At 40.0% G+C, this 25,518-nt stretch overlaps 2 protein-coding genes across 3 annotated transcripts; both read left to right on the top strand.

Annotated features, from left to right (window-relative positions):
- Positions 1 to 443: 443 nt before the first annotated feature.
- On the top strand, positions 444 to 1,454 carry LOC142193753 (gap junction alpha-2 protein-like). The gene has a single exon (XM_075262752.1). The coding sequence runs from the start codon at positions 444 to 446 to the stop codon at positions 1,452 to 1,454; it is 1,011 nt and encodes a 336-aa protein (XP_075118853.1).
- A 15,242-nt stretch (positions 1,455 to 16,696) lies between these two features.
- Positions 16,697 to 22,537, top strand: LOC142195104 (gap junction alpha-4 protein-like). Of its 2 annotated transcripts, XM_075264632.1 has the most exons (3): positions 16,697 to 16,761; positions 17,517 to 17,623; positions 21,503 to 22,537. In XM_075264632.1, the coding sequence occupies exon 3, from the start codon at positions 21,507 to 21,509 to the stop codon at positions 22,512 to 22,514; it is 1,008 nt and encodes a 335-aa protein (XP_075120733.1). In that variant the 5' UTR covers positions 16,697 to 16,761; positions 17,517 to 17,623; positions 21,503 to 21,506; the 3' UTR covers positions 22,515 to 22,537. The 2 variants fall into 2 exon arrangements, with proteins under 2 accessions (XP_075120733.1, XP_075120732.1); XM_075264631.1 differs by lacking the exon at positions 16,697 to 16,761 and having other exon boundaries at positions 17,374 to 17,623.
- The last annotated feature ends 2,981 nt before the right edge of the window (positions 22,538 to 25,518 follow it).

Below are 25,518 nucleotides of genomic sequence, written 5' to 3'. Positions count from 1 at the left end.
AGAAATGGTAAGTGTAATGGGGCTGGGGGATGGGTACTTTTCACTGATGTTGGCCACATATAGTGTAGTTATACTACACTATAAAACTAAAATATATATTAATAAATGTTGTTGGAGGGGGGTGGCTTTTGTTTTTAAAATATAGATTTATCTGGGCAACCCCTTGACCACTCAAAGCAACTTGCATTTGAAGTCTTTTTATATTTTGTACATAGTTTTTTTTTTTTTTCTGGCATTTTTGAACATCTGTAAGGAAAAGCAGCAGTAAAAAAAAAAAAGTTATACCCAGAGTTTGATATGTTTTGAACGTGACCACCCAAAAACACAACAACCTGTATGTAGACATTTTTTGTTTTACAAAGTTTACTGTAAATATTTCCTTGAGTAATTTTGCTATGTTTCTAGTAAAACCCACTGTTTTTGACTTTCATTTTTAGTGAACTATGGCAGGATGGGATCTGCTTAAAATATTGCTTGATGAAGTCCAAGAACATTCCACGCTCACTGGAAAAGTTTGGATGACTGTGCTTTTCATCTTCCGAATCCTTATCCTAAGCTTGGCAGGAGAGTCTGTTTGGGGAGATGAGCAGTCTGACTTTATTTGTAATACGCAGCAACCAGGGTGTGCTAATGTCTGCTATGATAAGGCTTTCCCTATCTCACATGTTCGCTACTGGGTGCTGCAGTTCCTCTTTGTCAGTACACCCAACCTGATTTACCTTGGGCATGTTATTTATATGTCCAGGAGGGAGGAGAAATTAAGAAGTGAGAATGCTAAGGAAATAACTGGTGAAACTGAACTAAGGATGGAGCATAATACAAACAATAACTCTTCTATCAAAAAGCTAAAGATCCAGGGACCCTTAGTCTACACCTATGCAGTCAGTATTATCTTCAAAAGTATATTTGAAGCTGGATTTATTGTCGGTCAGTGGTATTTATATGGCTTTGTGATGCCTCCAGTTTATGAATGTTCAAGAGAACCTTGTCCCAACACAGTGGACTGTTTTGTTTCTCGGCCTATGGAAAAGACTATTTTCATTATATTTATGTTGGTGGTTTCTCTCGTATCTTTGTTACTCAACTTGCTTGAACTTATTTACTTTTGCAGCAAGCAATTCCATAAGCGTGATTTTACAGTGGAAATACCTTATGGTTCTGCTCAACCCTCCACAAAAAGCTTATCAAATGGTACCAGTTCTCATAAGTTTTACACTAATCCTACACCAAGTGACCAAGAACCACCAGCGTATCGCAGAAGCTCTAGTAGGGATCGCTGGTCGTGCATTCAGATGGGAGAAAAGCTAGACAGTCCTGAGAAGGCCAAGGCAGCATATGACTGCCCATCCCAAAGTGGTCTATCCATGATAGTTACTGATGTTCCAGGACTAATGGACAACTTTGCAACCATTACCTGCAGCTCCCAGACACCTTCCAAACAACAGTATGTGTAGTTAATGCTGAAGAGACTGCATTTTGTGTGTGTGAACACTGTGTGTTTTAAGAGGCCGTTCACATCTTGTTTTGTTCATCTGTTTCTGTTTTACAGATACAAAGAACTGATCATAAAAACTGATGGGAACTCATGACCATCTGCTTATGTAGAGTTATATGGATCCGTTTCTGGCTTTGTTCTTTTTGTTTCTTTGGGATGCCAAAGTGTGGCATAAGCTGCTTTTCTGTCCTACAGAAACGGATCTGTTTATATTTAACATGGACTCTATGTAAATGTTTGGTCATCATTTTTCTTCTGTTTTTAGCATCAGTTTTGAAGATCAAAACGTGATGTGAACAGTCCTTATCCTATGAGGAGTTCACATCTGCTCTAAAGTTTTCTATTATTCTGATCTGTCTAAAGTGTTCCATTCATTTCACTTAAACCTTAAACACCATCATTTCATATCCGTTCTGCCAGTTTTCCTTTTATCAGAGAAAATGGTGCAATACCTAACCTGAGTTTTCTGTGGGGAGATTTTGGAAGGGAGGTTTATGATAAAGGCAATATGGATACAAATGGAAACTTCATTAAAGGGATTGTGCAGGACTTCAAAGACATGGCTGCTTTATTTTCAGGAAGTGACATCATGTCCATTAGTCACATGGCCAAGCTACATTTCAGCACCATTCATTTTAATGGGATAAAGATGTGGCATTGCCATGAGGCCCATGGACATATCCCTTCCTGAGGAGAAGAAAACAGCCATGTTTTCAGGTCCTGCACAACCCTTTTAAGGGCTCGTTCCCACGATGTAACGCAGTGCTCATTCTGACATGTATACATGTGTCCGAGTCAGCGCTTCAAAACAGAATCCCACTGACTTCAATGGGTTCTGTTTAACGCACGTAACACACTGAAATCAATGGGTTAAAAAGCCTCCCATTGATTTCAATGTGTAGCGCGTGTAAGACGGAAACCATTGAAGTCAATGGGATTCTGTTTTGAAGCGCTGACTCTGACACATATATACGTGTCAGAATAAGCACCATGTTACATTGTGGGAACAAGCCCTAAGAGATACTTTTTCAGTTTTTTGGATCCTTTAGCACAGGTGTGAAATTGGCCTTATCTAATCACAATGATGTTTAAAAACACAATGGAGGTATGTGTCTTCAGTTGATGTTTCTCTCACAATGTTGAGCATAAATATATAAAAAATAAAATATTGGCATGTTGAACACATTATAGTTTGACTTTTTGATTGAAAAGGTGCCTTGAATCCAAAAAATAAAATTGAACTTTTGAAAGCCTTATGAAATGCTAAACCTGCTAAAATGGACCTCAGAGACTGCAGGATTTTACATGTATAAGGTGAAGGGGCCGGTTGCGCTGGTGTGTATGAATACACAAATTGTAAAAAAACTAAAAAGAAAATGAAATTGCATTGAATCGAATAAAACAAGTACTTAAAGGGATCCTATCATTCAATGCCTTTTTTTCTAACTAACACGTCGGAAAGGCTTAAGAAAGGCTATTTGTCTCCTAACTTTCGTTGTCTTCTCCGTGCCGCCATTCGCCTAAATTCCCGGTTTTTCTTGGTATGTAAATGAATTCTTTCGCAGCACTGGAGGAGGGCCCCAGCGCTCAAACAGCACTGGGGGCGGCCCCAATGCTGCGAGAGAGCTCTCTCCAGCGCCGCCGCCTCTTCTTCTGCAGCAAGGTTTTCACCGCGTCTTCTTCCGGTGGCGGTAGAGAAAACTGTAAAACTCTACAATATTTTTACTTTTTTATTTTGGCAAAAATGTTTACCTTTTTAATTGACTACAAAGCTGAAGATGGTTCATAGGAAATCCTCTTTAACTATATTGTTCCTGAAACTATCCATGTGGTCCTTTAAAGGGATCCTATCACTCAGACACAATTTTTTTTTTCTAGGTACCACATCAGAATCGTCTTAAGAAAGGCTATTCTTCTCTTACCTTTCGTCGTCTTCTCCGAACTGCCGTTAGCCTACAATCCCAGTTTTTCTCTGTATGCAAATGAGTTCTCTCGCAGCACAGGGGGCGGGCCCCAGCACTCAAACTCTCTCCAGCGTCACCTCCATCTTCGTCAGCAGAGTCCTCTTCAGCCTCTTCTTCCGACTCCGTTCTGCAGGTTTCCGTTTCCTGCACAAAACAAGACAGGAGACAGAAACCTGCAGGCATCTTTCAAACCCATTCATTTGAATAGGTTTGAAAAGTGTCCGGCTGTGAGCACCGGTGAGCGTTTTATGCTCTATGCGGTGAAAATGTTTTGTTTTGTTTTTTTAAACTGGGCACAGAGACTGACATGCAGTACTCTGTGTCCAGTTTTAAAAAAAAAAAAAAAAAAAACCAACGTTTCGCTGCGGAGAGCAACAAACACTCAAACACTCACTGGCGCTCACGGCTGGACCCGGTCTGACAGGTTTTTTTTCCATCTTCTGCCGGCAGAAGACAGAAACCCGAGTACGGACTTCAAACGCTGGTGTGAACCCAGTGTCAGTGTGGTCCGCCACTAGTTTAACAACATCAAACACAAAGATGCTACCATCTTTCTTGAGTTAAGGGGTCCCTAACTGCCCTTGGGTCTGCCACTTATTACCCCACGAGTGCTGGCGGGTCCTCTCATGACCTCTGAAGATCAAAAAGAAATTACTTTAATGACACCATGGGCTCGTTTGAGTTCATTTGTATGCTGTTTAGCCTATCCAATACCCCAGGACCTCCCAAGGACTAATGGAGCATTGCCTGATCTATAAGAATTTTTAGACTTGCTTGCTATATCTTGATAAAGTTAATAACCACAAAGGGGAAGTCCCTTTGTTTACTCTCTGGAGTTATTGTTAAAGGGGCTCTATCATTGGAAAAAGTTATTTTTAACTAAACATATGTTTGCATAGCCTTTAGTAAGGCTATTCCAGGCATACCTGTTGTATGTTAATCCCCTCAGTCGTTTTTGAATGAGCCCACTTTTATACGTATGCTAATTAGCCTCCAGCGTGCACCTGGAAATCTCAGTGAGTGTGTGTGTGAGTAGGGAAGGCTACTGATGATGACTCTTCTCACTGCTCTCACACACACAGCACATATTTCTCACTGAGACTTCTGGAGTGCACGCTGGAGACTAATTAGCATATGAATAAAAACGAGCTTATTCAAAAACAACAGAGGGGATTAACATATAACAGGTATGTGTGGAATAGCCTTTCTAAAGGCTATGCAAGAATATACTTAGTTAAAAATGACTTTTCCCAATGATGGAGTCCCTTTAAAAATATTGCACTCGTACACTAATTTTCTTATTACTTTCAGCTAGTCCTGACCTATCACTACTTCCAATGCTATCCCATCAATAAGAAACTAATTCTCAAGCTGACAGCCACCAGCAAGTGAATCCTGTGCTGCTTATTGACTATGATGCGCCTCTTGAGACTGTGAGATGTCATCTGTGAGATTGATATGGCTACTATATAATAATTGATATTGACATTCTCGTTCGTCCTCTTGTTACTTAGCAATCTGGGGATTTCCTGATTGTTGTTTTTATTGTCTTAGCATTGTCTTCACTACAATATGTTTGTAGCTTTGTCATGTATTTATAATTACCTTATGGTATGCTCTACTGTCACCGCCTGACAAAGTGTTGGTTAAACCCAAAACATTGCATTGTCTGTGGCTTTAATAAAACTTTAAGAAGCATGACCTTTGCTAGTGCTGTTCAACTTGGCTACTATTTGGAAATCTACACTAGTTCCTATGTTCTATTGTGAATAAAATATAGCTGCATCGGTAGTATAGTGCACAGTACCACTTTTATTCTCCTATATTTTGTATGTAATGTTCAGTACCTGCTTTTTTTTCTGTATGCTGGGGGTAATTATTCATCTCTACTCCATACGTCCCCAACTGTCCCGGGTTCTGCAGGACATTCCCGGATTCAAGGTCATGTCCTGCAGTCCCAGTCAGCGGGATGTATGCCCCGGTTTCAACTCATCTGCATCCGGAGGACGCAGATGAGTTGAATACCGTGTTGGAGGAAACAGGAGCTGTAAGCACAGCTCCTGCTTCACCGCTGTACTCCAGCTCCGGGCCTGATGTGATGACGTCACTCACATCGCGCCCGCAGCTTTCCATAACAGACCGAGACTGTAGACAGGGGATCAAGGAAAGGTGATTATCGGTGTTATATGTTAAATTTAGACAACAAATTGAGGAGGAACAGTAACCTAGTAACAGAGATGGAAGAGGAATGTTATACTGGGGCAGAGATGGAGGGGAAACATACTGGGGGGCAGAGATGAGGAAGGACATGAAACTGGGGCAGAGATGAGGAAGGACATGAAACTGGGGCAGAAATGAGGGAGGACATGAAAATGGGGCAGATGAAGGGGGATATGAAACTGAAGGAGAGATGGAGGGGGCACATGAAACTGGGGGTAGATGAAGGGGGCACTTAAACTGGGAGGACATCAAAGGGGACATTAAACTGGTGACAGTTGGAGGAGGGTATTAAACCTTTGGAGTAGCTGAAGGGGGACCGGTCTGCCTCTAGTTACCCCCACTTTAATGTCACTCTACAGCTACCCCTATGGTTTAATGTCAGCTTCTAGCGTCTGGAGTTTAATGTCCCCCTCTAGTTTCCCCCAGTTAAAGCTGGGGCACCAGGCGAGGGACTTAATAATGTGGGGCAGTTGGAAGGGAACATTATACAGTCCTATGAAAAAGTTTGAGCACCCCTATTTATCTTAATCATTTTTAGTTCTAAATATTTTGGTATTTGCAACAGCCATTTCAGTTTGATATATCTAATAACTGATGGACACAGTAATATTTCAGGATTTAAATGAGGTTTATTGTACTAACAGAAAATGTGCAATATGCATTAAACCAAAATTTGACCGGTGCAAAAGTATGGGCACCTCAACAGAAAAGTGACATTAATATTTAGTAGATCCTCCTTTTGCCTCTAATTGCTTCCTGTAGCTTTTAATCAGTTCCTGGATGAAGGTATTTTGGACCATTCCTCTTTACAAAACAGTTCAAGTTCAGTTAAGTTTGATGGTGGCCGAGCATGGACAGCCCGCTTCAAATCACCCCACAGATGTTCAATGATATTCAGGTCTGGGGACTGGGATGGCCATTCCAGAACATTGTAATTGTTCCTCTGCATGAATGCCTGAGTCGATTTGGAGCGGTGTTTTGGATCATTGTCTTGCTGAAATATCCATCCCCGGCGTAACTTCAACTTCGTCACTAATTCTTGAACATTATTCTCAAGAATCTGCTGATACTGAGTGGAATCCATGCGACCCTCAACTTTAACAAGATTCCTGGTGCCGGCATTGGCCAAACAGCCCCAAAGCATGATGGAACCTCCACCAAATTTTACAGTGGGCAAGTGTTTTTCTTGGAATGCTTTTTTTTTTTTTTTTTTTTAACGCCTTATTGCATGACCAAACAACTCAATCTTTGTTTCATCAGTCCACAGGACCTTCTTCCAAAATGAAGCTGGCTTGTCCAAATGTGCTTTTGCATACCTCAGGCGACTCTGTTTGTGGTGTGCTTGCAGAAATGGCTTCTTTCTCATCACTCTCCCATACAGCTTCCCCTTGTGCAAAGTGTGCTGTATTGTTGACCGATGCACAGTGACACCATCTGCAGCAAGATGATGCTGCAGCTCTTTGGAGGTGGTCTGTGGATTGTCCTTGACTGTTCTCACCATTCTTCTTCTCTGCCCTTCTGATATTTTTCTTGGCCTGCCACTTCTGGGCTTAACAAGAACTGCCCCTGTGGTCTTCCATTTCCTTACTATGTTCCTCACAGTGGAAACTGACAGGTTAAATCTCTGAGACAACTTTTTGTATCCTTCCCCTGAATAACTATGTTGAACAATCTTTGTTTTCAGATGATTTGACAGTTGTTTTGAGTAGCCCATGATGCCACCCTTCAGAGGAGATTCAAATAGGAGAACAACTTGCGATTGGCCACCTTAAATACCTTTTCTCATGAGTGGATACACCTAGCTATGAAGTTCAAAGTTCACTGAGGTTACAAAACCAATTTTGTGCTTCAGTAAGTCAGTAAAAAGTAGTTAGGTGTATTCAAATCAATAAAATAAGGGTACCAAAATTTTTGCAGCGGTCAAATTTTGGTTTAATTCATATTGCACATTTCCTGTTAGTACAATAAACCTCATTTCAATCCAGAAATATTACTGTGTCCATCAGTTATTAGATATATCAAACTGAAATGGCTGTTGTAAACACCAAAATATTTAGAACTAAAAATTATTAAGATTAATAGGGGTGCCCAAACTTTTTCATAGGACTGTAATTTGGGGACATATAGTGTACGACTGACTGTAAGAGGATTATACTGTGTGGGGGCACATGAAAAATGAATGAGAATAGGCAGAGTCAATGTAAAAGTGGGCGGAGATAAATTTGCCACGGCGCGCACAGCATGCTGCACATTTTGTCCCTCTTTCTACTCTTCAAAAGTTGGGAGGTATGCTACTCATATAATGGTAAGAGTATCCGTATGCTAGGTTTCTGTTATTTTTAGGTCTGTATTTAAAGAGGACCTTTCATCATCTGGGGCGCATGCGCCCCCAGTGAAGAACTATCGGTGCCGGTACTGTAGGTCTTCACTGTCAGAAGGGGGTTTCTGACAGTCGGTCAGGAATGCCTTTCCTCACAGCAGCGTCTATAGCGCTGTACTGTGAGAGGAGGCGTTGCTTACCGCCCAGCGATGATGCTGAGCGATGAGGAAGGCCCCCCCCCAGTACTCATCTATGGACAAGTACTATCAGGAGGGGAGGGAGGCATTCCTCACCACTCTCACAGTACAGTGCAATAGACACCGCCGTGAGGAAGGGTGTTCCTGACTGTAAGAAACGCTTTTCTGACAGTGAAGAGCTACGATACTGGCACCGATAGCTCTTCACTGGGGGCTCAGTACCGGAAAGCCAATTTCAGCGCATTGTCAGCTTTCTAGCGGTGTATTAAATCGCATGTGCCCCAGATTGGGAAAGGTCCTCTTTAAAGGGGTTTTCCCATCTCACTGTTTCAACAGCTTTGCCTGCTGTCTCTTCTCACATCCTGTATTCCTTATTAGAGATGAGCGAGTAGTATTCGATCGAATACCTCCCCACCATAGGTATTCGTGTAAGCGGCCAAACACCAAGTGGTTAAGCGCATCGAATATTCCAGCTTTTAATTCCAGGAGCTAAATTTTTCAGCTAGTAAAACTTCTTCCTTGTAAATAACCCTTTAGGGAATGTTCACGTGGAGGAATTTGGCACTGGGTTTGAGTCGGATTCTGAACTGAGCAAACCATTGCCAGAAACTATTTTCGGTTGAACAAACAAAAGTGAGGTTTGATTGAGTTAAAAGAACTTTAAAGGGATTCTACCATTAAAACCTTTTTTTTTTTTTTTGTGGATAAGACGTCGGTATAGCCTTTAGAAAGGCTATTCGTCTCTTACCGTTAGTCGTGGTCTCCGCTGCGCCATTCCTTAGAAATACGGGTTTTTACCGGTATGCAAATGAGTTCTTTTGCAGCGATGGGGCGGCCCCCAGTGCTCAAACAGTGATGGGGGTGTCCCCACCGCTGCCAGAGAAGTCTCTCAGCGACGCCTCCTTCTTCGTCCGCAGCGTCATCTTCAATGTCTTCTTCCAGCACAGGCTTGTAACATCTAGGCCTCGATCCTTGAGCAGAGCAAACTGTGCAGGCCACGGGAAAATGGCCGCTAACAATACTGTGCAAGCGGCCATTTTCCCGTGGCCTGTGTGCCTGTATATTTTGTGTACCATATGTAAACCCCCAAATGTAAAGCCCCATGGAATTAATGGTGCTATATAAAAAATAATAATAATAATAACTACAGCTCGCGATCTGTACGGTGGAATCCTAGCACTCCCTCACTCTCCACTCCTCTTTTCACCTATGTTTCCATACTTAGAAATACTAAATAGTTATGGGTGTCAGACTTTTTGACTTTGATTTGTATTTTAAGTTTTAAATCATAGAAAAACTACACAAACTTGATATTGCCATGATTGTACTGACCTCAGAATAATAGTATCATGTCAGTTTTACTGCAAAGTGAACACTGTAAAAATAAATCCTGTAGGAAAGTGATGCAACTATGTTTATTTTAAATTTCAACACATTGAGAATATTTTTCCACTTTCCAGCACACGGTATGGAAAATGAAATGGTGCCATTAGTAAGTACAATTTCTTGCACAATAATAAGCCTGCCTTCTGCTCTGTGAATAGAAAACACTAATTTGGTGGCTTTTCCTTTTTACCAGTCATGTGGTTTTTCAGGTTTCTGCACGGCCAGTAATAAGGGAAAGTCCACAATTTGTACTTTCCCAAAAGCACTGGAATCCACGTCCTGGAATGTGGCAACAGCACAGAGTATCATGTAGCAATAGCCTTAGGGCATGTTCACACACAGTTTTTTGCAGGCTGATTTTGTGGCAGAATCCACCTTAAAAAGTCAGTAGCTCTGGCTGAAAAAAAGGAACTTGACGGATCTTTAGCCGGATTTTGCCTTGAAAAACCCATTGAACTCAAAGGGAGACAGAAAAAAATGCAATGCTTTTTTGTATGTAGTTTATGATGTGGTTTTTGCAAAAACCACATCAAAAACTGCTAGCGTTTTTTTTTTTAAAAGTAAAGTTTCCAGGTGCTGGTGTTAAAAAATGAAAACGTGTGCAAAATGCATTAAAAAAAAACGCTGCAAAAAGCGCATCATGTAAAAAATAATCAAAATTCCTGAAGCAGATTTTTTCAGCCTGCAGAAAACTCTGTGTGAACATACAGTTCACACGTATAAAAAGCCTCGCTTATTTTGGCACTGAATATTCAGCATCGCTTTTTGTTTATGCTGTTTTTTTGCATTGGATGCTGTTTTTGACGCTTTTTTTTTTACGCTGTTTCAGTTACTGATTTTTTTTAATCTTATTTTTTTTAGCCAGCCCATTTCTTAACTAGCCAGCCCACTGGGCATGGCCAAAACCCACCCCTTTTTGCCTCTAGGTGCCATTTTAGCTCACAACTCAGACAGAGCAGAGCTGACAGCTTTCTTTCAGGGCTGACTGCTTTTTAATATCAAAAAATTAAAAAAAAAATGGCATGGAATCTGATGTTCTTTTTCACAAAATGGCTGCAGGAATAAGCCAACACCCAGGACCACTCCTCTGGGATGTGACTTCATAAAATGTGACATAAAAATGAACTACATGAAAAATTTGAAGTTTATTTTAGATGTGTTTAATCTTTCATTTGTAACCATAGTTACTTTAAAACTAGTTCATTGGACCATGAGCTGTTCTCTAGAGTGACCATGAGATGGCAGTGTTGGTTTACTTGTCAGCAGTACTGTTCACAGATGGATGACACAGAAGGTGGATGTAATTTTATCACTTATCCCATGGTTAAAAAAAAAAAAAAAAAATCAAGATTTGAGACGTGTCAATTTTAGTACCTGTATTCTTCATGAAATTAGTCAAGGAAATCTTATCTTGGATCTCTCTGTTGCGTAGTCCAATCAATAGTGCCAAACTGAGTAGGCCTTTAACAAGAAGAATAGTGACTCCACCCAGTTGTCAATTTCTATATAAATATTCAGAAGGAATAATAGGGTTATAAAAGAAGATGCTCCAAAATTATTACATGGGCAATACAAGTATTTACTGAAACTGAGAGGTGAATCTTTTTGTTGTATTTTTTTGAGCCAAGGCTAGGATTTAGCAGATTGGAAGTATTTCTTTTTCACTATTTCTGTAACTATAGAGCTACTGAAACTCCCGTCTCTTTAAGATAACATCATTCAGACTCATTCCGGATTACATGGCCTGCCTCGCATGCACATGGCGTTGCTTTGACTTGTATATTTAGCTCAGATAGCTCTTACAAGTCTGGCATGTTCTTTCCTTAGCAGTGTTAACACTTCTCTCCATATGCTTCATTCCTCTATTCATTTATTCCAAGGAAATCTGGTGAGTATAGCAGTTGTTTGTTTTCTCCTTAGCACAGGCAGCTTTGCTCCTTCCATGTATTAGAAATCTCGGATCGTTCTTAGCAGCAAATTAGCCACCACGGAGCACCAGAAGCCTTCTAATTTTTCCTTGAACACCACAGAGAAGGGGAAGTCTGATGATACTGCGGTGCTCAAGGAATACTTAGAAGGCTTCCAATGCTCCGTGCTGGCTAATTTGCATATAACTAAAACCGGGCTCATGCAAAAACGCCAGCACCGGTGAAAAAAAATAAAAGGTAGCCCTGGAATAGCTTTTCTACAGGCTATGCAAACATATGTTAAAAATGGCCATTGCCAATGGATCCTCCGTGCAGTCTTCTCCATGCAGCGTCCCCGCGGTGTCTTCCAGCTCTGAATTCACTCTGCCAGGCATCGGGCCTGTGCAGAGCCGTCAAGCGGACATGCGCAGTCGACTCTGCCCAGGCCCCATGCCTGGCAGAGTGAATTCAGAGCCGGAAGCTGCACGAAGAAGACTTCTAAAGGTAGGAGAAGAACCAGCATTGATTGGCCGACTGTATACCATTCGGCCAATCAATGCTGGTTCTGCATCAAACTTTTACATTCGAACAGTGAGTGGTACTCGATTTCGAATGCCGTAGTATTCGATCGAATACCTACTCGATCGAGTACTACTCGCTTATCTCTATTGCTTACCCATTTCCAGGCTATACGCCTCTTAATCATAGCATGTCTGCTCAACTGTTGCCATAGTACATGCATTCATATAGGCCACGACTTTGATGTTTGATGCTGGAGGGTGTGTGAATGAATTGCCCATAGGTTACATCAATATACCTAGCAAAGGCTGATTCAGTTTAACAGGCTCCTACCCGTGTGTGTTATGCATGTTTGTTGATACCAGCTGAGATACCTCTAGACCTTATAGTCCCGGCGAAGTGTGCTGTTCTTAGGCTAACATAGAAGCAGTACAGAGTTGGGGAGGCTCAGTTAGGAGTTGGACTGAAGACTTGTACAATAGAGGTAGTTGAGCCTAATTTAAAACTGTGGCCACTGTTCACACACATTCCTATATGTAGCCCAAACAAAAATTGACCGAAATTGTCAGTGTTTAGCACTTGGTGTTGTTTTGAACTTTTAATTAAATTAATAAAGGTTACTTTTTAATGCACTATTTTTATTTTCCTTAAAGCTAGTGTGGTGCATAAACCGGATTATTTCCCCTACTTGTAAAAGATTACAAACACTTCAGTCACTATGCTCAAGTGCTTCTGGCTGCGTTGGTTGAGTATATATGCAGCTATCTGGAGGCTGGGAGGTGTGGTTAGGATCATTGGATTTGTCACAGGTAAAATCCAATGAAAAACCAACTCCTCCCGCTCATCTCCTATGCAGAGCTGCGGTGGCCTGCAGGGTACCTGATGGTGATGGGAGCAGTAGCTCCTCTGGGGCACTTCTTTTGGGTTTTCAGCCTCCTTGAGCCCAATGGATTTTGGAAGGGCCCTTGAAGGTGAATACAGGAATGAATTAAGGATACTTAGGCTGCAGGTGAAATCAGGATGGAACTTTACTGAGGTAAGGGCAAATAAATATAGCATCTAATGCAATATGAAATTACAGCGCCAATGGGAATTCCAACTGGATGGGGATGAGCCTAGTGGTAGTTTCCTGCTATGTAAGCCCAGAAATAGCAACACTGCAAATGTCTTGTTTCTCTGCCTTTCTCTCCGTACTGTATAAACTCTCAGGATAGCCCTGTCTGATATGGCTAGTGAGCCCCAGATAACCTCAGATTCTCATTGGCAGTGACACTTTTAATTCTCCTATTATCCTCTTTCCTCAGGCTGCCAGAATGGAAATTCGCCTATCAGTGTTACAGCAATACACTGGGCCAGAGGTGTAACTGCCAAAGACTGGGCTCCATAGCAAACTTTTGACTTTGACCCCACCCCCACACTGCATAGCACCCCCTTTGCTGAAGGTGACATGGTATAACGCCCAATTTACACACACTATAATGTTCCAAAGTAGCCTCCAGACAGCATAATTTCCCACAGTGGCCCCTCCACACAGTATAATGTCCAATATCAGCCCTTTCACACAGTATAATGTCCCTTAGTGGCTCCTTCACACAGTATAATGTTCAATAGCGGCCCCTCCACACAGTATAATGACCCATAGCGGACACTTCCACACAGTAAAGTGTTTCAAAGTAGCCCATTTGCACCGCCATAAAGTATAATGTCCAATTGTGCCCCCCCCACACACACACACACACACTGTACAGGGTGAGCCATTTATATGGATACACCTAACAATATAATGTACCATAGTGGTCCCTCCACACAGTACAATGTCCCATAGTGGCCCCTCCACAAAGTATAATGTCCAACAGCGACCCCTCTAAACAGTATAATGTCCCATAGTAGACCCCTCCACAGAGTACACTGTCCCATAGTGACCCCTCCACACAGTATAATGTCCAATAGGAGCCCTTTCACACAGTATAATGTCCCATAGTGGCCCCTAAGTGTCCCAAAGTGGTCTCCATACAGTATAAAGTCCTATAGTGGACCCCTCCACAAAGTATAATGTCCCGTAATAGGCTGCTCCACACAGTATAATGTCCCTTAACAGTCCCTCTACACCATTTAATGTCCTAAAGTAGCTTCTCCACACAGTATAATGTCCTGTAGTGGCCCTTCCACACCATATAATTGGCCCCTTCACACATATATGTCATATGAGTCCTGTATCACATCGTTGTCATGCTGATGCTATTTCGTGTCAGGGACATGATATGGGACACTGACAGCAAAGTCCTGATGCTGTTCAGCAACAACTACGTGATATGGGACACACAGAGCTCCCTGGAGAGCAGGAAGAGAAGCAGAGGCAACCATGAGCAGAAGCACAGACTGGTGAGTTAATAGCGCTTGTCTCTCCAGTAGGCAATGGCCTATTTAAAGAAAAAAAAAGTCAGCAAGGGCCCACCATGCCCCTTAAGATCACGAGTCCTGAAGCACCCCCCACAGCTGCTATAATGGTAGTTACTGGTTAATTAATGGAATGTGCCACTTCCTGGGTCATTTTAATTGCATGAGGGATTTGTGAAAATGTGTACGCCCCAGCTGTGCAGTCGTCTGTAAAAAAAAATAATAATAATAATAATAATTAAAAAAAAATTACTTTCAGGGCTGAGTTCACATCATGTTTATGCAAATATGCAATTTTATTCTATGTCTCAGAACTGATATACAGCTTGTCAGCTAACGGGAGACTCCTTGGAGCAGATTTACTGAGACGATGCAAAAGCAAGACTGTCTTATTTGCCCATAGCAACCAATTACAGTGTAGCTTTAATTTTTCAGGAGCAGAATACAAAGTGAAAGCTGCAATGTGACTGGTTGCTGTGTGCAGCTAAGACAGTTTTGTCTTCAGGTCATATTAAAGAGGACCTTTCATCAGATTGGGCACCGGCAGTTCCTTATACTGCTGGAAATCCGACAGTGTGCTGAATTCAGCTCACTATCGGCTTTCCTGATCTGTGCCCCAGGTAAAGAGCTATCGGAGCCGATACCGTAGCGCTTTACAGTCAGAAGGGCGTTCCTGCCAGTCTGTCAGGAACGTCCTTCTCCACAGCAGCGCCTATCGCGCTGTGCAGTGTGAGTGTCAGGAACGCCCTTCTAACTGTAAAGCACTACGGTACTGGGACCGATAGCGTTTTACCCAGGGCACAGATTGGGAAAGCCGATAGTGGACTGAATTCAGCGCACTGTCGGATTTCCAGCAGTATATAGAACTGCTTGTGGCCAATCTGATGAAAGGTCCTCTTTAATGTTCCAGCTTGAGTCTCCTCCCCTTAGTCATTGGCTGGGTGGAACTATGGCTCATGTGGAATACTGCAAAGTAACAGTTACATATAACACTATGTACGGTGTAACTTTTCAGTGGCATAAATACAGCAGTAACTATGCAAACATCATGTAAACCATTTTCCCAGTGTCTATTGGGATGATACATATGCTGCAAAAAATTGTGTTATTGACTCATTCTAAGCGTGGTATTGGGTAAGCCACCACAATGTACACCTATTGTACTGCTAGAAATGCATGTTGATGTCAGACTTACATGTTAACCTTTTTTTCATGACAAATTAGTAGATAAAAGGTCTGGTTGTTGAAGATACATACCCGTTCATGGCAACTCTCAATATATAGTGTAAATCATTGTAGTGGTACATAAACACTAAATTCTAAAACTGTTTCACTCCAAATACTTCTGATCCTAACTAAACATACTTCAAGATTGCTTTCAAAGAAATGCAGAGAAATAAGAGGGTTTAAGGACAACAGACTGCCAAGCCCAAAATTATTCTGGTCCCATCCTATTTGTCCTCTTCTTGATTCCAGTCAACTGTTCCTACTGAAGTTCTGGTTTTGACAACACTCCCTGGTTGCCATTCACATGTCCAACTGCAGCTCTTTCAACCTCTTTTTAGCCAGAGTCTTTTTTTCTGAGTCAGAACAGGTGATCGAGGATATTCGGCAGTCACAACCATATTTATCTAGTATTTATCACCTATCCAATGTGATGATATTTAAGGAAATGAAGTTGGGAATTTGGTAAGAATTAGTGATGTCCTCAATACAAGCAATACTTTTCAGTCATGCAATACCAGCAGGCAAGCATCCGATTGACTCCAAATTTATTCTGCAGCAGGACTCTTTAGTGTAAAGAAAAGTCCTGAAAGTCATGGCAGATGGATTTGAGCAAGCCTACATCCACAGATCCTGCGGGGTTCCTCCACTGTGTGCAACCATACCTAGAACTGGTGCAGTTCTGAAGGCAAAGGGCAGTCGCACCAAATATTACTTAGAATTCTCTTTTGTTCATTCATTGCATTGTATTGCATTGACAAAAATATACCATTAACACTCTATTTTTGGAAGTATGCTTATTATGCTGTATTTTTTTCTACAGTTTCCTAAAAGTTTTGCATTGTTATACCATTACATTCTATTTACGTCGTCATATTTTCATTTATTTATACAGTTGTGTATGTACTTTACATGTGAACAATTTATTTTACATTGTATGGAGCTTACAGAGAAGTAAAATGAGTTAAATCACGCCCTGCCCTTTTCTCCCTGCTCCTCCTCTCAGCATCCTGCACTCAAAAATCTTCTGCCATCCCATCAGACAATCTGTGTAACATTTGGGATTATCTAAATTGGTATTCTACACAATTTAATACATGTCTTTTTGAAACTGTCAATAAACCTACATAAGGTAAGTCATCATCGCTGCCTACTAACAACGCTTGCTGATGGTTTTCTTGCTCCGCTCACTGAGGACTTCATGAGTAAGTAATGCTATTCCAGGAAGTCTACAGTTTTATTGCAGTAGTCTATGGCACGTCTAAACAAAGTATATTTAACTAGGAAAAGGCAACAGTTTAGTCTCTGTAGAAAGCTTATGTGGTTTATGAGTACTAACCTTTACATAGATGTGTAGTATTGCAATCATTATGTATACTTGTGCTGGTGAACAAACCGAAAACCTCAGAAGGCAAGAGATTATTCTCCGGTACAATTTTAGTAGCAAAACAGGACATCAGATATTGAAGGACATCATTCTATTATACACATACAGCTGCAGAATCTTTTGAATACATTGTGTCAATGTCTACCTATGTATTACTTAAACCAGTAACTAAAAAACGATTTTTTATGGTAGACTGAAAACTTAAATGAATTTGGACTGGATATTAAGATACTATGTAATGAAAAAATGTCCTCCATATCTTGAATCAGTATCTTAAGTATAGGTTTTGCCTACTCTTTAACAAAAGACATAAATGTGCCATAAAATATGAGTAGTTTTATGAGATGTAGAATGAGTCACTATCATGAAATTGTGAAAAGTCATCTACTCTGTGTTATAGAATATCAAACACCTAAGATCATTTTTGCGAAACAAGATCAGTTCAGTTATTGTGAGGTTAAGCTTCTTGAAGACTTGGCTGTCCTCTTGCATTGTTTCAGGGCATCTCTGGAAAATGTCTTCTCTGTGAAGGCAGCAAGATTACTGACGAACACAAAGCCTGATATAGACATGTCGGACACCTAGCCACCAGCTTCCTATACTCATGGTAAGATGGAAATTTCAATACAAAAAGGTTAAATGATTGTTTTCATGTAGCCATATTTATCTTATTCAGAATAATACATTGAAAAGCAACTCAACAAGCAATACTGTATTTATATAATATAAATATGAAGAAGTAAAGAGATTAGTACGTGTCTGAAACATCGCTGCAAGCACTTAATAAATATGATGTTCAGCCCTTGCACTCTATTTCTCAATGTATTTATGTATCCTTGACAATACAGCGTTAGCAAAGGACAGCAGAAATGAATCTTTTGTAATTTGTCTTTCCTGGTGTCACATACCTCAGCTGCTGCAGAACCTCTTTTTGAAAAGGACATACTGTCAATCTTCTTTAAGGCAAGGGCAGTGTTAGTGTTATGTGTTACAATGATATGGTTCTTTCCATGAATCCGCACACCTTTCTGTTTGTAAAGCCCCCGGCTTGTCAGACAAGTTATAAAAGTGTTTAAAATAGTTCATAAATGTAGTGCACAGCATGTTATACAATTTTTGGCATAAGGTTACACCAGAATTCTGGTGCAATTGTTATGGTAAATCTCCCCCATGGTGTTCTGCCATATAGTGCCAGTCACATCATGCAATTGCAGTCACAGTTTGACACTTCATATATTGTCAGCCACAGTATTTACACCATATAGTGGTGGTTATTCACATCCCTTTACAATTGCAAGTCACATTAAACTCCTCTATACACTGCCAGCCATAGTTGTCACTCTATACCAGGGTTGGCAACCTTGGGCACTCCAGTTGTTGTCAAACTACAACTCCCAGAATGCATACTTGCTCTGTTGTTCTTGGAACTCTTGGGAGTTGTTGTAGTTTCACAGCAGCTGGAGTGCTGAAGGTTGCTGACCCCTGCTCTATACAGAACTGAACAAGCTACAATATGACTACTTTTGTATACCCAGTCATACAATCATCCACTATCTTGCTAGAGTTTTTAAGAAAAGTCGGTGGAAGACTATACACATAAATGAGCTTTCTCAGGGGAAATAACTGTATCATAGTCAATGGTCAACACTGTAGTGGAGAAATCTAAATGGAAACAACATGAAGTGGTCCTGAACACTTTTATTGCTAGTGATCAGCAGACATCAGTGCGAATGACTCATTCCAGATGGTTATGGATGACCTAAACCTACTCAACTTGTTTTGGTGGCATAGCCTAGCTATATACCATTAATGTCTAAAAGAACCCCTTAAAGAAGATATGTGGACAGATATAATAACCAAGGCTGTATTAACATGTGTTGCTTTTCCTTATAAACAGAACACACAAAATATTCATCATATGACAATCACCATAATTTCTAGCTCTGTCCAAGCCTTTATTGGCAAACTGACTGCTATTATATCTGATCTGATTGCCTGGACAGAAGAGCAGTAAATAGCTCTAGGGAGCAGTGAGTGAGTTTCCATATAACCTCTTATCAGATACAGGACAGGAACCAAGGAAATGATGTGTAAACGATGGGGCAAATAATTTCACACAGCAGATAAACAAAGCAGCATTGCTAAAGCAACATATTTAGGAAAACTCTTGAATTTAGATAAGTTACCAGTATAAATAGAGATGGGAATACCACTTTAAAGCTTTCAATTTCTGGTTCTTCCTTATGTAATAAAACAGCCCCTATTTCAATCAGTTAAATGTGATTGAGATCATGTAACTTAGGATGACGTATAAACAATGTATTCTGCCTTTAATTGATTTAGCATCCTAACATTACATTTGTCTTAAAGAAGCTATCCATAGTATCTGCTAGCATATGTATTGTATAGTGTATGGCTACACATGTGCAGACCAGATAAGACAATTAGAATGTACGGTATGTGTATGACCTATGTTCTGTAAATGCCAATAATAATAGTAATATTTTTATTAGATTTACTGTTTAGTTCACAATATTGTTTGGCTTTGAATGTTGTACTTGTTCTAATAGCATGTCACAAAGCTTGTAGTTTAGCAGAACACGATAAAAACTGAGATTTCTCTTTCCTTTCTGTGATCACAAAGCTCTCATTCAGGAAGGATATGATGTATTTATACAGGTTTCAGAGCTGACTCGCTAAAAACAAAAGCTCCATAAATAATAGGGAGGAACTGACACTTACCAATACCAAAAAATGTGCCTTTCCCAAAACATTTTTTCCCAGCAGGGTTTATTAAAGGGAAATTTTAGTTTATACAATTATTTATCAGTAGAGATGGGTGAACCTCGCAAGATTTGTTTTTGTAACATTTGAAATTTACCTGCCAGGTTTTTTTTTCAGATTCAGAATTTTTTTTGGTTATTGAGTTATGTTGAGCATATGCACACCTTCATTCTGTAAATGCACCTAAACATCTCCCCCTTCCCTGCAGCTACCACTAGTGAGAGCTTAATAACCCTTTTCTGACATCCACCATGCTAATACGGTGGATGCTGCATGTTTAAAGATGGCGGCCGCTCAGGAGCCGGGCGGCTGTGATAGCCGTCAGGTGTCTACTGTTTTATACAGCAGACACTCGGCGCTAATGCCTGCGATTGGTGCCCGCACTGATCAGGGGCATTATCCCCTATGGTGCCTCAGTCAAGCTGATCAAGGTGCCATTTTACCGCCATTTCGCTGCTGATTGCTGGCACCCACAGTAAGCCCTGGGGCCAGCCTCCCATTAGCTTGACAGCTGGAAGCCTTGTCTGTAAAGGCCTGTCTGTAATGATTTTTTTTTGCAGGCTGCTCTATGTAGCATGCAAAAGAAATGACTTTTTCGCAATGCATTAGCATTTTAATGCATTGCAGTAGTGATCAGATCCCCTGGGGTTCAAGACCCCTAGAGAGGTCCGATAAATGCATAAAAAAGTAAAAAAAAAATAAATTTAAAGTTCAAATCACCCCCCCTTTCCCTAGAACACATATAAAAGTATTTAAGTACTGTGAAACACATACACATTAAGTATCCCTGTGTCTGAAAACACCCGCTCTACAAAGCTATAAAAATATTTTTCCTGTACGGTAAACACTGTAGCAGGAAAAAAAGAAAATCAAAAGTGCCAAACCGCCAATTTTTTCACTGTTTTGCCTCTGATAAAATTTTGAATAAAAATTGGTCAAAGCAATAGACATTCTCCAAAATGGCATAACTACAAAGTACATCTGGTCCCACAAGAAAAGATGCCTGTACATTCCCATATATGGAAATATTAAAAAGTTACGAATGTCAGACTATGGCGACTTTTAGAAAAAAACATTTTTGTTACAGTTTTGGATTTTTGTTAAGGGGTTAAAATGTAAATAAAACCATATACATTTGGTATCCTCAGAATCATTCCGAAACATAGAATACAGGTGACATATCAGTTTGATTGCACAGTGAATGCCGTAAAAACGAAGCCCGTAAGAATGTTGCTCAAATGCACTTTTTTTCTTCAAACCCACCCCATTCAGAATTTTTTTCCAGCTTCCTAGTACATTGTACAGAATAATTAATTGTCATCATGAAGAAAAATTTCTCATGCAAACATTAAGACCTCATATGGCTCTGAGAGCGAAGAAATAAGAACGTTATGGGATTTGGAAAGGCGGGAGTCAAAAACTAAAATCAAAAAATGCCTACAGTGGAAGAAAGGGGTTAATTAAAAAAAAATAAAAAATAACATTGCCAGAGATTTTATTGATTGGTTTGACCTATGCTCCTTGGCCCTATGATTTCTGTGTATGCACCTGGTAACAAAAGAATATATTGGGTAATACATGATCTGTAGCTTTTAGACATATCATATACTGTGAATAGCCAGCATTTTCGTTGTAGTGCTTCATTCATGATGCAATGCTAACAGTTCACTCTTTCTTTTTCATTTCATGTATTGTAACCAAGCAAAATGGGTGACTGGAGCTTTCTTGAGAAGTTGCTGGACCAAGTGCAGGAGCATTCTACGACGATTGGAAAAGTCTGGCTCGTAGTTTTGTTTGTTTTCCGTCTTCTGATTCTGAGCTTAGCTGGAGAGTCCGTATGGGGGGATGAGCAATCGGACTTCATCTGCAACACTAAACAACCAGGATGTCCTAATGTTTGTTATGATAAAGCATTTCCTATTTCCCACATTCGCTACTGGGTGCTACAATTCCTATTTGTCAGCTCTCCAACCCTATTTTATTTGGGCCATGTACTTTACATATCAAGAAAAGAAGCAAAGTTAAGGAATAAAGAAAGTGAGTACAAAATTCTGGAAAATACAGTCCATCAAGGAAACCAGGGTGAAAAGAAACCTCGTAAATACTTAATTCAGGAGGATGGAAAAGTCAAGATAAGGGGAGCTTTGATGTGCACATATATTATTAGTATTATTTTCAAGAGTGGTCTTGAAGCTGGATTCCTACTTGGTCAGTGGTATCTTTATGGCTTTGTGATGACTCCAAATTTTGTGTGTGAAAGACCTCCATGTCCTCACAAGGTAGACTGCTTTGTGTCTCGACCCATGGAGAAAACCATATTTATCCTTTTCATGCTTGTTGTTTCTCTTATCTCATTATTCCTCAATTTACTAGAGTTAATCATTCTTATCAGTCAGAGTATTTGCCGGAAGGTAAAACGCTGTAGAACTGTAAACTACTCAGGTGATGCCCAGGAGATATTCCATGAGAAGCCCTACAGCTCTCCTAGCGCGCCAGAGCTAGACAAGTCTTGTCTGTATTTTCCTATGGACAAGGATAAATGTCCTGCTTATAAGATATCAGACGAGGAGAACTGGGCTAACTACAATACAGAGAAGGAGTTGGGATTAAATGTTGGACTACACTCAACCTTGGAATGTAATTCTTACTGTGATGACTCTACTCATGTCTCCAACCCATCAAATAGCTGTGTGTGGAAAAAGCAATATGTGTAAGCTCACATTTTGACTGTATTAAAGACTGCAACTTGTTGAAAATAGTATATTTTTTGCTGCTTTCTACCTGTGATATAAGATGTTTTAAGTTATTCCTTCCTGCCTCTAAAAAGAAAATAAAAACTCATTTTTGGATATAAATATCCAGTAACATGTATTTCAGACAGCTTTGGTACGTGCCGAATATTTATGAAATGTATGTTCATGACCATAAATTGGTAATGCTGATACATTGCACAAACACACAAAATAATTTGACACTAGGTTCACAATAGTGTTCAGGCAAATCTGCCAGAGATTCCGCTTAAAATGACGCAGGCGGAAACTCGGCAGACCCTATTATAGTCTGTGAACCTAGCTTGAGATCAAATATTGATAATATATAGAATTGTATTGTATTTTCTGCATCCTATTGCAAAACAGAACAATGTGAAGCCATATCCACAAGGTTATAGAAAGCTTAGGGGAGAAGTGAAGATGGGGATAGGAATGGGAATGTAACCCCTTCCTGCCAACATTTATAGATCTGTAGATGACCATGCAGCCAGAGCCATATATCTAAAGACCATATATTAATGTAGATCATGCTGTAGAATGCTCAGCCATTAAAGCTCTGCCACGTTGTAAGATTGAGACTGTGTATACAATAATAATTGAGGAGAAATGCAGCAAGTGCACCAAGTATCTCTGCATTTATGGGTAACTGTACAGTTGTTGGTACAAAATAGTCTCGGCGTTCACACTACCGTTCGTTTCTGCAGAGCAGTGTCCATAGCTATTGTCTGTTCAAGATTCTAGCAATGGACACTAGCTGATCTGTTTGAACTTTCCGTTCATTTCAATGCGATTTTATGTGGTGTGCATTGGTGTCCGTTTGTGTCCGTTTACAACCATGTCCATTTTTTCAAACGGACAAAAAAATCCTACATGCAGGACTTTGAAGTCTTAGAAGAACATTGAAGTCTATGAGAATTGCACATATAATGGACAGTAACTGATAACCATCAGTTACTGTCTGTTATTTTGTGTCTGTTTGTTTTCTGCACATGCTAAGAAAATTAAAAAAAAACGGACAGTATAAAAAAAAAAAAAACACAAACTGTTGCTAACGTGCACCAACTGATACTAATGTGTCTGTTTGGGGTTTTTTACTGTAGTTGATACCTTTTTAATGGCTAACTAATAATGATGACAGATTACAACGTTTCGGAACTCTCGGCTCCTTTCTCAAGTAAATTTAAAAAAACATTTCTAAAGGATGCATATGTATGTACAAAAGGACACATAGGGATAGAATTCTAGGAGGAAGGGGGGGTAGAGGGTTATTAATAATTGGTAGAAACAATGTAAACAGTTCCAGGTTCTTATCAGTTCTCAGGGTCTCAGGTTAGTGATTTCTGTAAGATGCCATAAACCCATGTGACAGATTTAACCCCTTCTCCAGTGTTTGAAGCAGGGTCATAAGTTTATACTCATAAATCCGTCACTCTTTCCTTGATTTAAAATTCCCTCTTAAAACCAAAATGTTCATGTGATCGGTGGTGTTATGATCCTCATTGCAGAAATGTTTTGATATGGGAAGGTCCATTCTTCGTTCTCTAATTGTATGGCGATGTGAATTCATACACATATCACCATACAATTAGAGAATGAAGAATGAACCTTCCCGTATCAAAACATTTCTGCAATGAGGATCATAATATCACCGATCACATGAATATGAACATGAGTATAAACTTATGACCCTGCTTCAAACACTGGAGAAGGGCTTAAATCTGTCACATGGGTTTATGGCATCTTACAGAAATCACTGACCTGAGACCCTGAGAACTGATAAAAACCTGGAATTGTTTACATTGTTTCTACCAATTACTAATAACCCTCTACCCCCCCCCCCCCCCTTCATGGAATTCTATCCCTATGTGTCCTTTTGTACATAAATATGCATCCTTTAGAAATAGTTTTTACATTTACTTGAGAAAGGAGCCTAGAGTTTCGAAACGTTGTAATCTGTCATCATTATTAGTTAGCCATTAAAAAGGTATCAACTACTGAAGACTATCAAGGTTTTTTTGGTTGTTTTTCTTTACATTTCCTACCCACTGGCTAACACGGTACGAGAACAAACATTTTCCTTTTTTTTAACTGATCCATTAAATGAATCAGTTTAAAAAAAACTACATTTTAACATCAGTTAGTGTCAGTTATGATAGGTGTCTGTTTTTTTTTTTTCTTAAACAGACACCTTCATAATGGAATCCAACAGTAGTGTGAACCCTACCTTAGAGATAGGCCAAGTATATTTTAACACAAGTGCTACTTACACCAATCCAGTATAGTCAGTTTGTAATCAGAGTGGGGAATTAATGGTACATAGTCTCTCAGGGCTGTTGCAGGCTCCCAGTGACCAAAGTCTTCTATACCTTCTTATTGTCTGTCTCTGAGCAATATTATTGCTCTTCAGACATCTTTCTCGGCACAAACTTCTCCAGACAGCACACAGCATACACATGCTATTGACAACCTTTTCTTATGTCACGTGCCTGACTTCCTGTCATGAAGCACTATTGGTTATATTAGCCAAACAACATCCAGAAATCCTACATACTCGTAAAAACACCCAAACAACATGGTATCCCATCATTAATTTTTACCTGGCCTTACAGAGTCCAGGAGGTCCTACCTCTGGAAGATTTTACAAGTGCTCAAAAAATTATACGTTTTTGGGGAGTAGCAGCAACTGGAATGTCTTTTTTAAAAGCTTTACAAAATTAATAGTAAAAGTAATTGTAGTAAAGTAGCAATTTTGCAAGCAACAAGTTTGATGTTTATAAAATAAATTCATTGTTTTGTTTTGTTTTTCAATTATACAAATACAGAAAAGAATATACAAGGCCGCAGGAGACATCTGTCTGTGTGGTGCTAGATAGTGGTAGTAGTGACAGTACATTATGGAACAGGATGGACAAGACCACAGGAAAACCAACCATGATAGTGTGTAAAT

Source organism: Leptodactylus fuscus, chromosome 2 (assembly GCF_031893055.1).
Source record: "Leptodactylus fuscus isolate aLepFus1 chromosome 2, aLepFus1.hap2, whole genome shotgun sequence".
NCBI lineage: Eukaryota > Metazoa > Chordata > Amphibia > Anura > Leptodactylidae > Leptodactylus > Leptodactylus fuscus.
Note: the sequence above shows the minus strand (reverse complement) of the source record. Positions and strands in the feature narration are given on the sequence as shown.